Source organism: Perca fluviatilis, chromosome 12, assembly GCF_010015445.1.
Source record: "Perca fluviatilis chromosome 12, GENO_Pfluv_1.0, whole genome shotgun sequence".
Lineage (NCBI taxonomy): Eukaryota > Metazoa > Chordata > Actinopteri > Perciformes > Percidae > Perca > Perca fluviatilis.
Window position 1 is genome coordinate 9033185 of NC_053123.1, and position 21539 is coordinate 9054723.

The following is a 21539-nucleotide window of genomic DNA, read 5'->3' on the forward strand; positions in this document are numbered from 1 at the left end:
TTTTTCGGAATAAGGACAAACACCGGAATATTATGTGCATGTAAACGTAGTTAGTGACAGGTCTAATGAGTGGTGGAGCAGGCTCAAGTATCGATATGCAAACAGGTGTTTAAAGGCGTTTCTACAACTGTTTATACCTGTGGGAGTGGAAATGAGGTACATGCATGTGCGCCCAGCTCCACAATGATCGAAACTTATAAAACAAATTGGGCGTACCTGCGGCTTTATAAATCTGACGAAAATTATGCATATTTCTGTCTTTGTGCGTACACACAGTTTTAGTCTTCAATCTACAAATTTTTCTGCATCTGGGGGCCTCCTAATTTCAATTGACAAGAGGGATAGAAACTCCTGTAAATGGCTGTACATTACATTTTATATGTGGCTTTCTAATAAGTGAAGAAAATTACACTAATATTAATATACAGTATATTCAAATTTGTTGGCAAGAACAAAGGTTCATCACATCTACACCTTCCAGGAGATGATTTTTCTTCTACTGCTACCTTTTTTTAGTTAAAAAAAAACATTTTTCCTTCCACCGATTTCCCTCAGCTTATACAATTTCCATGTATATTTCTCAAGGGTTTCTTTGTGCTTTTCACCTACTGTGGTTTATCACTATCCTAAGATGTGGTACTTAAGTCACAGTGGAAAAAAGTGCACTTCAGTGGAAACGCTGAAATAATTTTTCCATAAAGTCAGACCACCACAGTACATGCAACATCATAATTTATATTATTGACAACAGAGAGCAATATGGCTTAGCACTCCCTGAGAGCTTCTGAAGGTTGTAAACCATCGCCTTCAGCGAGAGGGTCTGTGCAGCAGCCAAGCTCCCTCAAAGTACCAACACTGGCACATCATATTAGATTTTTGTTAGTTGAACGAGTTGCATTTCATCCTTATGCCACCTCACATTCCTACAAATGTATCCATAGGCAAACCATCTCCATCAGCGATCAACAACATCCAACACCAAAGCTAAAAAATGTTGACACAGCGAGTGAAAAGTGTAGCTGTGGAATTTGCAGAAGTCAACAAGACTATTAAATATTAAACATTTGCTTTCAGGTTCATGGTCTGTGTCAAACTATCAGTTTTTTTTTTTTTTTAACCATGTACTTTTAAGTTCTTTTTCATAAGGGGGTTCAAGACATTTTGTGTTTCTTGTACATACAGTCAAATGTTGTGTTTGCCTTTGATACCCTCTTTAGAGTTTAAATGACAAGAAAGTGGATTGGGTTACACAAACCACTACAGCGACCTTTTTCATTGGTCTTTCTCTGCCGCATGTTTTGACTTGTTGTAGACTACTGCTACAGTGTTTCCTCCTCATCATCCGCTGTTGCGCTGGTACTAAGAACAGGCAGGTTTTCCTTCAGCGAGATATCGTCCACCTGCTTGGGGCCGCTGTCTTCAGGTTCTTCAGGTATGGACGGGTCCGAGTTACTAATCACGTATCCTGGGAGGGTGGCGTGCATGCTGACCACGGGGGCACCTGTGCTCCGATTAACATGGCTTGAAACAAGTGTGGTGGAGCGTGTGGATTGGCCAGCCCCTGCCAGGTGGGACTGGCTGCTGGTGCTGTTGTTGTTGTTGATGCCGACGACGACGGAGCCGTAGCGGTAGCGGCCGCAGACCACCGGGCCCTCCCACTCAAAGGCCAGGTTCCAGCGTGTCCATGTTTTCTTCATCTCTGCCTGGACCTGTGGGGATAGGAAGAACAAGGGCTTTCAGTATCAAGAATTACATTTTAAAATGATCACAGTGCAGAATAGTAGCTTTATTTTTTTGATATTTTATCGCAAATACCTGGGTTTTCCTTGCTATGGGGTCATTCTTTTTATTTTAGGATTCTACAAATACTGTTTTTGTTTTTTTATTAATTTAAAGCTGTCCACTCCTACAATTACGGTTTATTTTTTATTTTATTTTTTGTCAGTGTACGTAGACTATGATACTACTGTAAACTGTTATTTAGCCAATTTAAAGTATAAAAACTTCTGCACGACAGTGTCAGTATATAAGCAAACAATTGCCTTATAAATGCAGAGCAACAAAAGCATCCAACTGGAGTCAAATAAGTCCAACATTCACTAGCCTTTTAGCTCTGGTTTGGTCTCCACCAACTCCTGAGACACCTGAGAAACAATAGCAAATGCTAAATGTTTGTCTTCATCAGAATGATATTTTCGATCTCCACCACTTAAAGTGCAACTACTGTTTTTTTTTTCAACCTGGACCCCATTTCCCCATGCATAATTTTCTAATGGACTGATGTGACCAAAAATCTTTAAGATTGGTCCAGTATTGATCGAGATTGCAATGACGGGCCGGGGCGAACCGAGCTGCAATATAACCTAATTTTTTTTTGCTACGGACAGGCTCAGATTGTTACTAAAAGTCAACATTATCGATCTCAGGATGTGACTTTTTGTCCGATGAAAGCGGTGTGGAGAGTGGAACGCGAGAAGGGATAAAGACGTGGTGACACAGCGTTGTGTCCGAAGTATATCACTGGACACCACCAGACCACAGATATCTGGCAGCAACAGGTCCCACTCCTGACAACCTGTTCTTTGGGCATATAAGGGCACAGCACCCGACGAGAGCACTACCAATATCCCGAGGCTCGCAGCCCTCCAGCCACTGCTTCACCCTCCTCCGCCTGGTCTCTCTCTCTCGCTCTCTCTCTCTCTTTCTCTCCATCCGTAACGTTGTACTTTGGCTCAAATGAATACAGGTGGTCATCTAACTATAACGACCATATCCACATTGTTGAAATCATTAAAATATTGAGCCATGGCACTGACAATCTTTAAGATGGAAGGAACCTATAGTTTCTGTAGCCTACTCCGAAACAACAGGCTCTGAACGCCTTTTTCTCGACTGGCGTTTGACTCTCCACACCGCTGTCTTCGGACAAAAAGTCACGTCCTGGGATCGTTAATGTTGTCAGACACTTTTAGTAACAATCTGAGCCTGTCAGTAGCAAAACAATTCCTTTTAAGTGGAGAAAAAGCAATGCTGCACAATTGCCCTACAGTTTATAAGTAGAGGGAGACAGAGAGTGAATGCCTGATATCATGACCGCTCTTTTCATCACATTTCATTTTACTGTAGAAGGCAGGAAACAGATAGAATGAAAAAGGACAAGTAGCTAATGTCACTCTTTTACTTCTTCAGCCAGACCCTGGGTTATGTGTGCCTGGAGTAATTATACCATTATCAGTGGCAACGCTTAATTTGAAATCAAACTAAAGTTTGCACACACACACACACACACACACACAATAATTTGCTTTGGCTTTGCGGTGTTGCTGCAGTGTTGTGCTTTTCCTCTGTGATCAGTGGGATTTGAAAAAACCAATCCACTCACCTCTCCGTTGCAGTAGCAATAGATAATGGACACAAAGAAGCCCTGAAAGGAAGAGATTGAAATAGAAGCTCAGATCTCAGTGGGATCAATTGAGAACAAACTCCATATACAGTAATGATGATAACAATGTTGATCAAGTGTCATTCTTATCGGAGTCCAATACGAACGCTATTGCCAAACGCTAATAAGGATGTTCCAGGTCACCAACTATCTTTTTCTCAAATAGTGCTTTTGGAAAAACGGAAATGGTAATCTCTCTGGCTGTTGCTTGACCTGTTTCACCTTGTGTTCCTGCTTCCCACAACGATAAGAAGTTTAAAAGAGAGACACAGTCTGTGAAAATGATGGGTTTTGGGAAGATGGGCAGGTGTGTGTCCGTGTATGTGTTTTTGAGCGTGTGTGTGTGTGTGTTTGAGTGCTTTGCTGCATATCTTTGCTGGTGAGGGACAACGCTGGTTCATCCTCATAATAAGAATGTTGCTGTTCATTTAAGACCCAAGCTGGTCAGAAAATCTGATGTGTTCTTGAAAGTTCTAGTTAAGTTTGAAATGTACAAAACCACCAAATATTCATATGAAAGATGTAAGTGAAAAAAGACACATTTCCATCAGGAGAGGCAAGTGAATAAAGTAAAGATTAGATAGAATATTAATTTTTACAGATGATATGTAAAATGTAAGTCTTGGCAGAAAGTCTTTGGCGCTTAGACTCTACAGGGAGATTTGTAACTGAGGGGCGTCTGCCCTGAGCAGCAGCAAGATAAATCCCCCCCCATGGAGTCCAGACACTGGTGGGGGTGGGTGGTGGTGGTGGTGGCTGATGATTCTGATGGAGCTGAGGAATCTGCGAAGACTGGCGGTGATGAGGATGTGGAGGGGTGCTTTGCCATTTGCGATGACTTGCACTGTAACAGTTGACGACAACTTAGAGAACAGATTTAAATACAGCTGTGAACAGCAGCATGAATGTACTAGGTAGAGAGAGAATTGTTTAAACGAGGAAGAAGCAGGATGATAGGCTGACGATGTGGGTGCGTCGCAGCGCTGTTGTCAATGTCCGTTTTATTTGTATAGCACCTTTCATTACACGTAAACCCAAAGTGCTATACGTTAAAAACAACATACGCATTTAAAACAAAGCATGAATAGAAATAAGAATACACAGGACAATCAACAAAAACAAACAAGACATAGAAGTGCGACCATACAAATTCATACACAACCACACACCCACACACACACATTGTAATTTAAACAAATGCCTGAGAAAATAAGGTTTTGAGTTTGCTTTTGAATGTGGACAGTTGTGATGGACCTCAGGTCATCAGGCAGCTTGTTCCAGAGAGTAGGAGCACATCGACCTTTTAATTACTCTCATTAAACAAGTTCATGATCAAAAACTGTGTATTTCTATAAAGACCTGTAGGAACATAAAAGCTTTAACTCAAACTCAACACACGCACATGCAGGCATGCATGCACGTTCCAGAAGTTTTAAGCTTAAAGGGAGAATTGGGCGATTCAACCTTATCTCTATCTTAATTAGGCATATGGTGTTAAAAAAGCCTGTCTCTGTGTTTCTGAACCTCAGCCAGCCGCAGCTGCAAAATCTGCTTCACTTCCGTACTCCAGTGACGTGACTGGGGACACAATGCACTTTACAAGCTTCCCTGTTCTCTTCGCTTGTATTGCTTTTGTAACTAGCGACAAATCCATCGGCGAGAGGATGCTATGAATGAGAATTTTTACAATGTACATTTTACAGTGTTTTGACTGACTCGGCTGATCCGCTGTATACAGCCAGAGAGAGGCCGAGGGAGGCTGCAGCTGCCATGATACGGTTGGCGGCAGGGAGCCGGAGAAGTTTAGCCGCCCAGAGCAAACACCCACAGTGGTGGGGCCTTTGCTGAAATTGAATTTTGATGCAAGAACAGAATCGGATTCTACTGCAGTGAATGTCAGCGTAGGCAGTTTTTCGCCGTGTTTTCGCTGTATCCAGTCGCCAATGACAGCTGTCACAGGGCTGTATACATTTCTGAATGTGTACTTAGACAGAGGTGTGCTGGAGACCTTTTTCAGGATCCCGAAGATAAACTGGAAAAGACAACCAGAACAGTATGGCGTTTTTTGTCTGCCTCTGAAAGACTGAGAGCCGCCAACGAGCTGCTGTTTACCGGGCAGCTGAGCAGAGAAAGACAGGGGAAATACAGCGTATGGAGCCGGTGTACTTTCACATCTTACTCTGTGAATTATGATTTATTTTGTCAAAAACAGAGTTGCTGTGTTTGGGACAGTGGAAAGACTTACTACAGTGGATCTGGTGAGTTAAATTTATTTTCTGTCCCGTTTTGAATGAATCCGTTACCAGGTAATCTAGTCTTGGTGCGATGAAAGAGACAAACTTTAAATCTGAAGGTGTGCGGTTGTATTTCTCTGTTTAGGTGTATGAATAATTCCTTTTCTGACATTTTGTGAGTTTGTTTTCTAAAAAGGTAAGGGAGCTAAGCCAAGTTGCCGCTTGGGCGCAATGCATCCTGGTACATGTAGACACAGTTGCCACGGCTCTGTGTGCCAGACCACTGAACATCAGCAATAAAGGTGGTAAAATGTCCCTTTTAACATGTTCACAGGTTTGTGCTTATTATACTAAACTATGGCCCAGGGGCATTGCCCGAAACCTTCAATTGGCCCATGAGTGATTATACAATTTAAATGATATTTGGCTCACTGACTACATTAAAATTCAGATCCTATTGTGAATGCTAGGCATCACTATAACAATATGAGAATATCAGTCACAGGACACAGCTTTGTTGAACTGAGAAACCCTGAATAATTGGCAGACCTCGCTTTTTTTAGTTGCTTTCAAGGAAAGGATGGGCTGGTACACACATGGAATAATTTGTTCTGGAGCTTGGACTTTTTAAGACACTAATCAGCTGCTGCGTCCTGCTGAACCCTGCTGCTTCCTGCTACGTCCATCCATGCTCTGCTGGGCCACGCTACATCCTGTAACGCCCTGCAGCGCCCTGATATGACATGAACTACTACGACTACCATTTGAAGTCACTGTTCCATTATTAATTTGACTATTATCGGCACTGTTCATCATATCCCCAACTGGCCCGTCAGACACCGCCTACCAAGAGCCTGGGTCTGTCCCAGGTTTCTTCCCAAGAGGGAGTTTTTCCTCGCCACTGTCGCACTGCTTGCTCTTGAGGGAATTACTGTAATTGCTGCAATTGTTGGGGCTTTGTAAATTATAGAGTGTGGTCTAGACCTACTCTATCTGTAAAGTGTCTCGAGATAACTCTTGTTATGATTTGATACTATAAATAAAATTGAATTGAATTGAATTAATCAGTGTCCGCACACTGCTCAATTCCCAGCTCTGGGAGAAATGATCTCTGGTTGACCAAATGTGAAAATAGTGACTGTGCTCGCAGCAAAATAGTTTATTTATTAAGTTTATTTCACAGGGACGGTGCATAACAATAAACATTGCTTTTAAATATGCCAGAGGCTAGATTTCATCTGTAGTCCCTGACCATGTTTGGCATTGGCAGCCTAAAATTAGCCTAAAGAATGAAACAACATTAGCATTGCTAATAACAGAATTCAACCAGCACTGTCAAGATTTCACTGCCACTGAGAAGGACATTAACCTGTTCTCAGACCCTTTCTCTGATGACGTTCAGACGTTGAGTATCATGTCAAGTCGCCACCACCAGTGCCCACTGTCAGAGTTCTACAGACGTTTGGATTAGTCCAGATTTCCCAGACAAGGCACCTTGCCAAAAGTGTGTTTGACTCCACATACACATGTGAGCAAACCTGGTTTCCTTCACCGCTTAAAACTCACTCATTAAGACAGTTTCTTAAAGAGCTCATTTCCCAGAACTATATACTCCATGTGGCATGAAATGTTTGGACACCCTTGTGCTAATTTAACAGAAAATGTGTTTTTTGAAATTTGCACCACTAAAGCATGATATCAACTGACTTCACAAGGCCCTAGGTGGGTCCTGCTTAATTAATTGTGAGCCCCTCTATTTAAGAGGATCAATCTTGTCAATCAATTTGAATGCCTTCATTAATTAATTATTATGCTTAAATGTGTACTTCTTAATTGATTATCCCACAGTAAGCCTGGGGCCAGGCAGTACTCTAGCAGAGCAAAGAGAGTGATTTGAGACCCAGGGCCTCCTTGCAGCTTAATCCTTGCTTGTGTGCACCTGTTGACTGAACCTACTATACTCTGTTTTTTGTAGTTTTTCTTTTCCTAGGTTAATATTTCACCTTTAACTTCACACAAAAAAGTTGACTTCACTTTTTTTTAACTATTGTGTGTACAAGAAAGAAACACTCTGATCTAACATTAATCAGAAACTCCCTACTGGAATCACAGTTACTTTCTCGTAAGTCTTAGTCTGTGTGAACATATGGGAGTGGGCGCGTTAATTATAATCCTCCACATCCGGTTCTAATCTCATAGTGGCATTGCATGTGTTGGATAAAAGACATCAGATAAATAGCCAAGTGTCACAAAGCAAGTTAAGTATGGTTCTGAGACATTAAATATAAATATATATATATATATATATAAACAGCAAAAAAACTGATGCGTGAGATAAAGCTGTTTTCACAAATACAGGTTATTCACTTCTCATTCCTCGCTAAAAGTTCAAATCATTTTAACGTTATTGTGCAACCTTGCCCCTATTTTCACCTGTTGTTGAGTAACGCATATTAACATCCCATGGTCTCTTGAATGTAGCATACCTGTAGCAAGCTCCTTCGTAGTAACTAGCGGTAAAAACAAACATCGAAGAGGAGCTCCGTGCTACAGAGCGGCGATTGCTAGTTGTTTAAGCCGCTACAGACCTCCGTCGCACCCCGATGCATTATCACCAGCATTATTAGATAGGGATGTGGAGCACTTCCTTCACTATACACTCCTCCACCCTGTCTCACTGCATGTTCATTCCTGTGCTGTCTCTCCTCTCTTATCCTCCACTATTTCCACTATCTACATTATCTCTTTGCTGTCCTGTTATATATATCTTCATTTGTATTTATATGTGTATATGTCTTCTATATTCTATATATATCCATTATATTCTTTATATATTATATTTCTATATACTCTCTTTTATTTATATGTGTGTGTCTTTATCTTCTCCTCTCTTTCCTCTTCTCTCTCATATGTGTATGTATGTGTATATGTGTATATTATGTATACTATTTGTATATATATTTATATATGTGTATGTATATATATATATGTATATATTATGTATATATATTTGTGTATTATATATATATATGTGTATGTATATATATATATGTATATATATATGTGTGTATATATATATATATGTGTGTGTGTGTATATATATATATATGTGTGTGTGTGTATATATATATATTTATATATATATATATATATAGTATATATGTGTGTATATATATATATATATATATGTATATATGTGTATATATATATGTATATATGTATATATATATATGTGTGTATATATATATGTGTGTGTATATATATATATATATATATGTATATGTATATATATATATATATGTATATATATATGTATGTGTTAGTCCCTGTCGCTGCCATGTTGTCTGTGCATCTCTATGGCAAACGCGCGGATCGGCGGATGTTAAGGAGAAAATCGATTTTCATTTAAACAAATCGACGTTAACTACACATTCGAGTTAATCGATAAAATTGATTTATCGCCCAGCCCTACATTAAATATATGAAATATCACAATGTTAAAAGAAGAAACAAATACATACTAAACAAATACTAAAGTTATAGATTATAGACGTGGAGTTGTATAGATCTTAATACATTTAAAATATATGTTTAATCTGTTATTTACACACAGGTGCAAGCCAATTTCCTTCGCAATTGGGTCTGTTTGGCAATAATGTGGCTTCAAACAAATGTGTTCATGCTGAGATGGATGGAATAATGCAGCTGAGGATTGTTTTGGCACATCAGGTGGCGCAGTGCAATTTTGACATTAAATTGTGCTTTTGTTGTGTCACTGGCCACCATCACAAAAGCAAGTCATTGTTTGGCTTTAGTCGGCAGATGCGCACACAAAGACCTCTCCGCAAAACCCTTTTCATGTGTGTTAAATTTGCCTCTTTCACTTCAATAAAACTTATGTAAACTGGCACACATTTAAATACACATCAAAAATAAAATGTATGTGATTTAAGTTCCATCCTGTTTGGTTGATTTAATACCTGCAGTTGTCAGATTTCAGCAAGAATTATGTGCGCTCCACAGATATGTTCACAAGTCATTTTTGGGAAGTCCAAGTCAAGTCTCAAGTCTTTGAGCTCGAGTCCAAGTCAAGTCTCAAGTCTTTGAGGGGCAAGTTCAAGTCAAGTCTCAAGTCTTTTGCCACGAGTCCAAGTCAAGTCTCTGGCCATCTGATCTGTCCCTAACACTGTATTGTTAAATCTTATGAATTCAAAGCATGTCCTGTAGCTACCATCCATACAGTACAGTATCAAAATCAGTTGTAGGATAACTTTATGGGGTCTACTGCAATAAAATCTGAAGAAACACAAATTAAGAACTCTGTTTCAATTTCATAACTGTATTTTTCAACATGTTGGTATCTGCACCAAAGAATACATGTTTGTCTGTGTTACTAACTGGCTGTAAAGCCCAACCTCATCATGCATTACATTTTTCAGTGTTCAAAGTTTGAGGGAAACATCTGTATTGAAAGTTAATACACCCACCATGGTGCAAACATGTGAGAACTGATACTTTCAGTATTGCTATTTAACAACAACCTGGTGAAATATTAACCTAAGTCTGTCACATCATATGGATACAACTATAAAGATACAATTTGCCTGTTCCCAGCATTAGCACAACACTTTGCGATGGTTAGCTTGTTATCTGTGACGATATATGCTAAATTTAACGTCTCTTTCACATTAGCATGTGACTGACCTATCTGGGTGCGTTTTGAGACTTTTACCAAGTTATTGAAAGCAAAACTAATGACAAAAGGCACAACTCCGGGAGGACTTGATGTCGCCATTGTCGATACATTTTTTTATATGTGAGTGTGCACACATAGGCATAGCGCATGCGTTACGTTGCACATTATGGCAAAGGGCAGGGGACATGCAGCTCGTCATACGTTTCCCCAACGTCCAGTATATGCGGCAATAAAAGAAAATAGAAATATATGACTAAATTTAGATTTAAAAAGCAATAATTGCACGAAAACAGGTTGTTGACGAGTCTTAAAGCTCGAGTCCGAGTCAAGTCTGAAGTCTTGGGTCAAGTCGCAAGTCAAGTCTGAAGTCAGCTGTTCGTGCATGTGTGCGACTCGAGTCCGAGTCTCAGACTTGAGTCCCCATCTCTGCCGTGGGTCACAGATTTGGGTTACATTAATTAATAAGAAATCTTCCCACCGACATCTAAAAATACGTTAAATTACCTTTCGTGATTTTTACAGACTAAAATGGTACACTGTTCCACACTGGAGTCTCTGCCCCTTTGTTTTTAACAGTCTTGTCATTTATATAAATTCTTTTAGAATTACAAAGTGATCCTAGCCAATAGGAGTCATTCTTCCTGTTTGTGATACTGTTTTTGTCCAATATCCTTTTAAATAGTGACTCATTCTTTTTTCTCAAAAATAAATGGTGTAAAAATGGCCCTTAAAGTCATCAAATTTCACTCCAAGCTCTTCTTGAGTGGCCCTCTACTCCCGTCCTGCTCCATGTGACAGCCAAACAACTTCAAAAGGCTCTGCAACATGATTTATTAATGTCTTTCAGTTTTGTCCAATTCGTTTTAATCTTAATCCTGAACTTTTATCTTCGGCACTAATGCTCTATGTAAGTTCCCAACAAAATGTATTTGCTACAATGATATTACATTCATTTTGTTCTTTCCATATATTGTCATTTTTTATATAGGCATGCAATGACAATGTAGGCTTGTTGTTATTCATCTATAAACGCAAATATCCCGTTGTTGATGGAAATGTTAACTTTTGATCACACACACACACACACACACACACACACACACACACACACACACACACACACACACACACACACACTAGTCTTGCATTGCCAGACCTCCACAGCGCTGCAGAGGAGGGTCTGGCGAGTCCACACAGCATTCCGGGATGGGAGAAAAACGTGCTCGGATTTATTTCTTTTCCTTAAACCAATCACAATCGTCTTAGGCGGCGCTAAGCACCAGACGGAGCAACAGTGCCTCTGCAAAATAGCCTCAGGAAGGAACTTGTTTTGCTATGCTATAGAAAAGTCTGATTGGACAGAAAGTCTAGCTACCTGTCTGAAATAACCCTGCAGAGATCTGGGGCCTTGTTTATAAAACTGTGCGTCGAATTTGCGTCATAAGTGGCGTAAGGACGAAACATAGGACGTGTGTACGCACAGAAATATTCTGATTTATGAAACCGTGCGCACGCACGTCCTATGCCAGTTACCCTTTATAAATCAAAAAATGCAATATAAGCCATTGTGCGCCATTATGCAGGCGTGCCTAAACGATCTTAAGCCATAAAAGTAAACACTATGAAACACTGATATGATGACCATATTAAAGCGACGTGCTCCCCCATACGGAGGCATCGAAAACCGCATCAGTGTAAACATTATTTGTCCTGATTATCGTAATATTTATGAGAATAAATTCCATAACATGCCTATATAATTACAGCACCTATTTGAGTTTTCTTTTTGCAAATATATCTTCATTTGAATTTATGAAAATATCTTGTTTTACACCTCAGATTGATCAAACAGGTGTAGGATATTAGGCTCGTTTGAGATGAGCGAGATCTGCGCAGAATCGATCACCGGCGATTGCCGCCCAGTGCATGCCGGTTAGATTTGTGTCCAACATGATCGACTTGATCCCGACTTGCTCTGACGTCATGCACATGTGGGCAACAATAACCTCACGAGATCAAGGCTGCCGCAGGTTTGAGACACAGGCAGCACGGTTGCTCTCCACCGACTGCAAGACCCAGGCGGACTCAGGGCATGCTGGGAAACGCCGGCCTCTCAGCTGATCTAACAGCTGATTGGTTCAGAATCGACTCAACATGATGTTTTATATAAACTTTTTATTGATTTTGATTTGGAGGTATTTTAACTATTTGTCTGATTTAAATGCTTATTCTGTACAGAACACCTGTTGTGTGGCTGATAGTTATGTTTAGAAGTCAGAGAGACTAAATCCGTTCAGATTACAGATCATCTACATGTGTTAATTAAAATCAGCAACAGATTGCATGTAGAGCATTTTGACAGCTACTAGTCATAATTAAAACAACTGGAGACTGTGCACAAGCCGATATATGGGTCTGATAACATTTTATTAAATCGAATCGAAGGGGTGGGTGATCGAAACGATAGAAATTGACTAGCATAGTATACTAACCATATTACAGTTACACCCTCGAACTTTGAAATTTTATTAAATAAAAAAAATTTATTTACTGTAAATATACGTTAAAACAAAATCTGTGCATTAAAAAGCATGTGACTATTTTTAGTTCACAGACTAATGAAGTGCAGTCTTGATTCTGACACTGACATACCCACTGTAAAATGAAACCTGGTAAAATGTTATAATCAGAGCCAGTCCACAGTGGAGACACAGACCACAGCCTGTGACACATGGACTCTAAATGTGTTGTTTAGTTTCAGCAGAGCTGTATAGTAATGAAGTAGAACTACTTCACTACTAAAAGGCTGTATCTGTACTCTACTGGAGTATTATTTTTTTCTCCTACTTCCACTTTTACTTGAGTACATATTTTCGATGAGTTTAATACTTTTACTCCGTCTCCGATAAATTTTTTATGTGCTGCATCGTTACTCGTTACTGTTGTGAATTCCTCACGCTACGGAGAGTGTGTAGGTTAGTATGTGTAGTTACGACTACATTAGTTACGTACGCTAATTAATAGTGATGCACCGAAATGAAAATTCTTGGCCGAAACCGAAAACCGAAAAAAGAGGAAACCAAGACCGAAAACCGAAACCGAAACACCGAAAGAAATTAAGCCAATTATTAGTACCATTGCATTTATGGCTATGACTGTGTACTAACTTTACTAAAATCAAGGCATTGCAATTGTATAAATTAATATTAAAGTTTAATTAAAAAAGTATCTAGCAGAAATATGGCTACAATCTGATAGTCACATACAGTATACAGTAGCCTAAGAACAGAATAGCTTACCTATTATTATTATTATTATTATTATTATTATTATTAATTGAGGCACTTTCTTGCAGGATTTCACTGAACATATCAGACAACGAGGGTGCATGCCCCTCATCTGGTGCAGCGAGACAAGTCTTTTTTTCTGCGCTCTGATCTCCTGCGCTGGGCGCTGCTCCGTCTCCACGTGGGTTCTCCGCATCCATCGCGGCCTGGATCATTTCTCGTGCGCCCTGCTTTATTTCCGCATCCAAGTAATGGTCTTTATAACGCGGATCAAGTACAGTCGCGATGAAGTGCAGCGGATCCGAACAGATCTCAGTGAAACGTGTGCTGACAGACTCTAAGAGCACTTTTCATTGTTTTCACTCCGTGGTCCGTCTCAACCTCTTTGCTTAGGAGACGCTTTGCAGGTGGAACGGATCGGGTACTGACACACGTGCAGGTCGCGTTTTCTGTTTGCGTCATCACAACATTTTCGGCCGTATTGTTTCGGTGATAAAGGTATTTCGGCCGAAAACCGAAAATGCCCTTTTGGGCCATTTTCGGCCGAAAATTTTCGGTGGCCGAATATTCGGTGCATCCCTACTAATTAAAGGTCCAATATGTAATATTTGTACTGTAATAAATCCAAAAATGGCACCAATGCCTCATCAGATATTAAGGAAACATGTTAAACTGAAATACTATCTTTTCTGACAACAATGCTAATGTCAGTATTTTTTCTTTTTGAAATTTACATTCCGTGACGGAATTTCTGTTTATGTGTTGGCCTGTGTGTTGTTATCAACTGCCCAGTTTGACAGCCAGGCCGGGTTGCCAGATATATCTGTAAAAACGTAAACCCAGCGCGCTACAGCTGTAACGTTAGTACAGCCATGAAAAGCAGCTAACAAACGAACAGGATCAACGGAGATAGAGTCTGCCCGACCTAAAAAAAAAGAAAACTGCACTGTTTCTAACAGTTGCGTGACCAGAGACGTAACAAACCCTGGTAAATATTGGAGATGTATTTGAAAGATGGAGACAGCTTAGATCCCAAAAGGACGCACAACTGGCTTATTTCCTCCTGAACAGGTAAGCATAGCTTCAGGCTAATTTATCACAGCCACTAGGGACGGGCATTTTATGTCATTTCAACATTTGTGTACTCACATTGAATTATATAGCTAGAGTACCCGAGTTGGTTACTCGCAAAAACAATTGAGACACAGCCAGTAAAGTGATCCCGACTGGTCCTGGCTAACGCCGCCATGCTAACCCTGTTAACTGCTAACGTTACCGGGAGGACCAGGCAAGCGGGCCATGGCTGTTTACAATGTGTAGTTCAGCGGCTGGAGCCGACAACGGTGAATTATTTTAAGCCACGAGAGGGGGGCTGTAAATCAGGAAGAGAGGACTGTGAGTTTGCAGTAGGGATGGTACGGTTCATGAAAAAGCACCCGAACCGCTCGGTTCGCTAGTCTCGGTTCGCTAGTCTCAGTTCGCTAGTCTCGGTTCGGAGCATGTGTGTACCGCACGGTTCGTCAGTACACTGTTAAGCTGCACTAACCTCTTACTGCCGTAGTGCCCACTTTATACACCTATGTTAAAACACTAACTGGAAATGACGAGCGGGATGGGCGTGACAAACGCAACCCATGGCAGCTGATTGGACGATCGCGTCACATGGGTCTGGCTGGTCCCTAATTTCAAAACAGACTGTCATGGCGGCTCGTTCAGAGTACGATCTCATATTGTACTAAAACAGTTCACCGAAACGTGTTTCTGAAAACATTTTAAGCGAGAAATAGGCCATGCAGTTGCTGAATCTGTCTTCATTTCAGATTGACAAAGGTCAGTTTAAAAGATTTTCGTCAGATTTTGAGAGACACTGAGCCGACCGCTCCTCAAGTGGAGTGGGGTGCCGCTGCAGGTCACGTCACGTGCAGAAATGTCAAGTGGGAGAGAGGCTGCCCAGAGCTATGATGAAATAAAACAATATATAGAACTGCCACTGTGTGCATGTTTTGTGCAACATGCATTCAATATGCTAATTTTAGCTGTATATCATATGCTGAAGTATATTCTGGAGTGTTAAAGATTAAAAGAAAAAATAACAAGAACCGTACAGAACCGAAAACCGTGACCCGAAAACCGTGATACGAACCGAACCGTGGGTTTTGTAATTCTAAGCCAATGAAGTGTGTTCCGTCGGCAAGGCAGTGGTATTTTTAGCGTTTCGTATTGTAATTCTAAGCCGAGGAAGTGTGCCTGACTGGCGTGTGGAGAGGACGGTGAGGTTGTTGTGTTTTTAGCGGTTCATACTGTAATTTTAAGCCGAAAAAGTGTGTCTGTCAGTTGGTTACAGAGCTCCGCGTCGTGTCTATGGCTCCGCGTGAGCACGGGCTTTTATGACTGTCAATATAGCCAGCATCTAACGTTAGCTACTCCGCTGTGCTGTGGAGTAATGTCTGGCTATGTGAGACTAGCATCTAACGTTAGCTACTCCGCTGTGCTGTGGAGCAATGTCTGGCTATGTGAGACTAGCATCTAACGTTAGCTACTCCGCTGTGCTGTGGAGTAATGTCTGGCTATGTGAGACTAGCATCTAACGTTAGCTACTCCGCTGTGCTGTGAAGTAATGTCTGGCTATGTGAGAAAAGCGTCTAGCAACATTGTTGTGAATGCTGCGGTCTCAACCTGGCAACCTCCGTGAACTTCGAGTCTGGACAGGAGGGGGCGGGGGAAACGACTCTCCAGTATTTTGAATTGGTAGTGCAGTAACTATTTTAACTGCTAGCTGCCAGTATTACATACAATATTACATATTGCACCTTTTACATTTTTACTGCTAGCCTGGCTAAGGAAACTACCACGCAATTCGCCACTGCAGAGACTCATATTCACCAACGACAGCACACAAAATGGATATATATGCTACAAATACACATGGAACTGCTGCGTGATGATTATTACCGGAGCCTGGCTGAACACACTCACTCATCCCAGACGGCAGCTAGCAGCTAAGAGGGTAGGTGAATTTAAACAATGGCTAAGTTGCTAAACGCATCTTGTTGTGATGTAAGGGCCCTGTTCATGTTGCACAGACATTTTAATTGCATTTTGTGTCTGTTAAGAGGCACAAAGACACTCTTTATCTTATGCCCCCATAACTGCCGTTTTAGCTGAGTGGGAGCTCTCGGCATTAGCTGCAGCAGCTCCGTGTTGCTAGCACCGATTTGGCTCGTTTTTTTTGCTATCGGCAGTACTCATATACATATAGCGATCAAGATTAACGTAAAAATTGCCCGGAGTTCTCCTTTAACCGTTTGAGACCCTGTGATGTGAAGCTGCTATTATCTGTAAGTTGGTAGCTTGCTAACTTTCCACTGTACGTTACTAGGTAGTGTGTGATAGGTTTTTTGGGGGCTTTAATCGTTACTGTGCTGGAGAGGATGTTCATTTTACTTGCACAGTGTGATAATTGTACATTTTATTTCAATATTTGTTAATATTTGTTAATTCATTTGGCTACAGCCTTAGGCTAAACATTTGAAATAATATAAACAATATGATATTCAAACTTTTGACTGCTTTCTTTAATAATTAAACACAATACTTGTACTTTTACTTTCAGTACTTGAGTAGTAGATTTTAAAATAAACTACTTGCAATACTTAAGTACAAAAATTTTTGAATACTTTAGTACTTCTACTTAAGTGTGGTGCTTAAAGAGCATTTCAACTTCTACTCAAGTCACTTTTTGATAGAGCAGTTGTACTTTTACTCAAGTATGGGTCTCTAGTACTTTTTACACGTGTGTGTGTGTGTGTGTGTGTGTGTGTGTGCGTGTGTGTGTGTGTGTACTAGAAATGGTGGTTGGACAGTTACTAGGCTGACTTTGAGATGCAAAGGGCTTTAAATTATGCAATACTGAGCTAGTTCAGCAAATAGACAATCAATGAACTGCCTGATCTGTGAATGTGAGAAGCAACCTTAAGTTGGCTCATGCTTGTGGGAGTGCTTGCTGTAAGAGGGCAACTAGTGAGTTGGGTTTCTCATAACGTATCAGCAGCTGCAGTGTTGTAATAATTGAAAAACCCTGTACCTGGAAGGAGTTGAAGAACAGCTCACAGTACATGCGGACCTCCCAGCTCGGCCCCTCAAATGTAAGAGGCATCCCAACAAAGATGATGTAGTGGATGCCAAACACCAGCACTAACACAAAGGTGGATTTCGCCAGTTTCCTATGGAGGGAGACACATACACACACACACACACACACACACATTTTTTTGAGCCTCGTCTCTGTGCGTAACGTAGAGTTTTTCCCTGCGTGTCTCCACGACATGTAAAGTTAAACAGCCATCACAAGCATGATTAGATCTTGGTATAAGCATGCTGCGTGCTTATTGGCTCACTGATGCTGATGAGATTTACTCCTTAGGTATTGAAATTGGGTATTGAATGAGGAGGCATTTTTCAATACTCGATACTTAGAGGCAATTCAGTCAGTGCCTAAAAAGTATTAAATTCGGTACCCAGCCCTATTATTGAAGATGATCATACCATGCATTTAATATCCCTGGAAAATAAATTATAAATAAATAAGAACTACTAACAAAAACACTAAGAAAACGTATAAAATGTAAAATGCTGTAATATAACTTTAACATGTATGTTATGTGGTTAAACCATTTGGAGTTTGATAAGGAATTGGTATTTCTCAGAGCAAAACCAACTTAGCAAAAGCATTAACTCGCCAGCTTCATGTGAATGCAAAGACAAAAATGTATGCAATGCAAGTTTTCATTCTTTGTAAACAATTTAAGTTAACATCACACTACAGAACAAACTTAACAATCAAGATTAAAGCAACAATGTTAAGTATAGGGAGATAAATTAGCAGATGTTCATGATTACCGATTAATGTCTTAGATACCTAGATACTAGAGGTGGGAATCACCTGAGGCCATACGATATAATCACGATACTTATGTCACAATACAATATTATTGCGATTTTAAATAAACATTATATATATATATTCAGCAATTTATTACCTTTTTTCCAACTTCAAATTCTTCCCAATTTCAAATGATGTCCCCAAAAGGAAACTTTGTCAACATCTGTTTTATCTAAAAAGATACATATCTCCGTTTGTTCATCGCACTTCAATTGTATTGCAGAATAATGGGATTGTCCAGCAGACAAACTGACCAACATATTGTAGGAAAAAAAGTGACCGATTCTACTCTGGCTCAGAAGGCCAGAGTCTTTTAAGAACCACCGGTCACTTCTCAAAGTTTCCCCTTTACTTATTGTGTTCGTTGAAAGGCAGACCAAGAAATGAATAATCAGGATTCGTTCAGTTAAACTATAACAATCTTTAGTAAAATGATATTGCAAACAGATCTTTCATATGCATATGGATCAGCCGCTCCTTCGAGACTTTCTCTCCCTAACCACCAACAAAGTCTTTCTGGGTCTGACCCCGGACCTTCCTTTTCCCTATTCTTTTATTCATCTTCAGGTTCCTCCTTCCGCCATTGCGTGTGGGCTGCCAATTGGTTGGATATCACTCAGACTTTCTGTCTCCGAGAAGATAGAGCAGTTGCGCGCTAGAGATTGTCTGTTCCTTTAAGAGATTTCATTAGGTGCATTCTGTTCCAATTGTTTATTAAACAAATGAGGAGCACTTTTGCTCCACTAAATTTGAACCCGTCTTATCTTACACATGCCAGACAGGAGGAGACAGCGAGGCCATCCCAGGCTACAGGACATTCTTATTCTAAACCCAATATATTTCTACACCCTCTTTTTCCACAGCAACACGCTGTGGAACATAATCCTAATATTGGTAAAACAAAATAATGGGATCCCTCTTTCGAGACCTACGTATGACTTACTGGCAATTTAGTAATCAATAATAAGCAATCAAAAGTTAACTGTGATAGTAAATATCATGACAGAGCGGTGTGGTGCGTGGGTCTTATATGTAGATTTTAGCTCCTAATGTAAGCTGCATAATCCATTGCTCTTTCTATGACTATACCAATGGTTACAATTATTTTTGTGGAAATCCCTAAACATTGTGTATCATGCAAACTTCAAACAAACATCTTTTGTAATTATTGTAATTAATTAAAAATTGTAAAATCATACTTCAAACCTATGTCTTGCTTAAGGCTATATTGACTATGGGCTGATTTTCAGCCCCGCGCAATATCTGTGAAACAAAGAAGGGAATCTCTGACAGCAGATAAGAGGATAGAAAAACAGTTGGAGATAGGAAACGGGGACTCAGGGAGAGGGGGGCACTGGGTGGTGATTGTGAGTAATTTAGACCCAGCGTGACTATACTCCTTCCTCCTCCTCGTCGGAGGAAGTGCCAGCCTCGTCAAAATAGTTCTCATAGTTGGCAGGGTGAGTAAATTCAGTCATGGCTAACATCTGATAAGCCGGGGGAGAACCCTCTTTTGATAAAGCCGTTACTATCAGTCTATTGATTAGAGTTCTGGGACAGAAAACAAATTATATATTATATAAAAAATATATTTAGTCTTTGTCAGCTTTATTTTTAAAATTTCTACTCAACTGTATTTTTGATTTGATTTTTAGCACTTTACTTTGTATTCTCACAATTTTCATCAGCTTTTGGCATTTGGAAAAAAAACATCTTTCTTAATTAATAGGAAAACTATCATTTAAATATCCCTCAGATAAAGGCAAGCAGTAGGTCAAATATAATTGACTTCTGATTGAAAGTAACTGTTAAATTTAACTCCTATAAAATCTATCATATAATAATAGATCTATACTTTGTGTCTGTGTATCGATACAGTATTGCCACGGAAAATATCGCGATACTATGCTGTATCGATTTTTATTTTATTTTTCCCCCACACCTACTACATACTGAAATCGGTGATGTTTTTTTGTTGCCAAGCTCACATTTCATCACCATTGTAGGAGAAGTACTTTTAGAATTCCCTCTGCTTCCTCAGCTCTGCTACTAGACGGCAACAACAAAGTGCAGAAACCTTTTTCAGCATGTTGTTGTGGCTTAGTGTTAAGGGAACCTCCATTATAAATCCTGACTTACTTTGGGTCTCTATTTCCCAAGGCATATAACAGCTTTTTGAAATTTTGCCAACTTCAGTCAGAATCCAGTTAGCTAATTTACACATCTAAATCAAGAAGTGACATATGAGTAAATTTGTTCTTTAAAGTAATGGTTTTTTTTTCTCCAGGGACTATTTCCTGGTGGAGAAATATATTTTTAGTTGAGGTGTCTTTAATGCTTTGACTAGTTATTGACATTCTACATAATCCTAGAGCATTGTGTGCTGCTTTGTGCACTTTACTCCAGTTATGTGTGGTTTTTAGTTGTGAAATATCTTACAGCCCATTTTTTTCTAATAATCCAATCACTGCAGACCACAGTTAATTGCAATACAACATCAGGAATACAATATGAACACACAAGGAGATAAGTGGGTTACATGTGCACAGTGATCCTTTCAAGCAATATCTGAAAAGGATGGGAATTACAAACACACAATGGCCCAATCCCAAAGTGAGCCCTGAGGACTAAGGACTAAGGACTCACAGACTTAATTGATCTCAGGTACTAAGTGACTGAGTGTGTGAGGCCACATGGGCTCAGATAGGTAGAAATGGGATCGGGACAGCACTTCAGGAGATCACGTTACCTTGGCGATGTTTAATAACAAAGATGTTGCTGACACTTGCCGGTTTGGGAATTTTCATTTTACAGTTTTTCTTGATTGCTTTGACCTGCTTAAAGAAACTGAGATCCACTTGGTTTTCATCATCACTGTCTCAGCAGAGCAGAAGACACCTCTTGCAAATATGTTAACCCTTTCTCATTGGATTGACAC

General features: G+C 40.0%; 1 protein-coding gene across 1 annotated transcript in view; it reads right to left on the minus strand.

Moving 5' to 3' along the window:
- Nucleotides 1–727: 727 nt before the first annotated feature.
- pth2ra (parathyroid hormone 2 receptor a) overlaps nt 728–21539 on the minus strand; it is an 88416-nt gene continuing 67604 nt past the window's right edge. Inside the window, exons 11-13 of the mRNA XM_039817136.1 lie at nt 17744–17882; nt 3383–3424; nt 728–1709 (exon numbers count right to left, since the gene is read on the minus strand). Of these exons, the coding sequence (XP_039673070.1) occupies nt 1320–1709; nt 3383–3424; nt 17744–17882 (571 nt within the window). The 3' untranslated portion in view covers nt 728–1319. The remainder of the gene's footprint in view (nt 1710–3382; nt 3425–17743; nt 17883–21539) is intronic.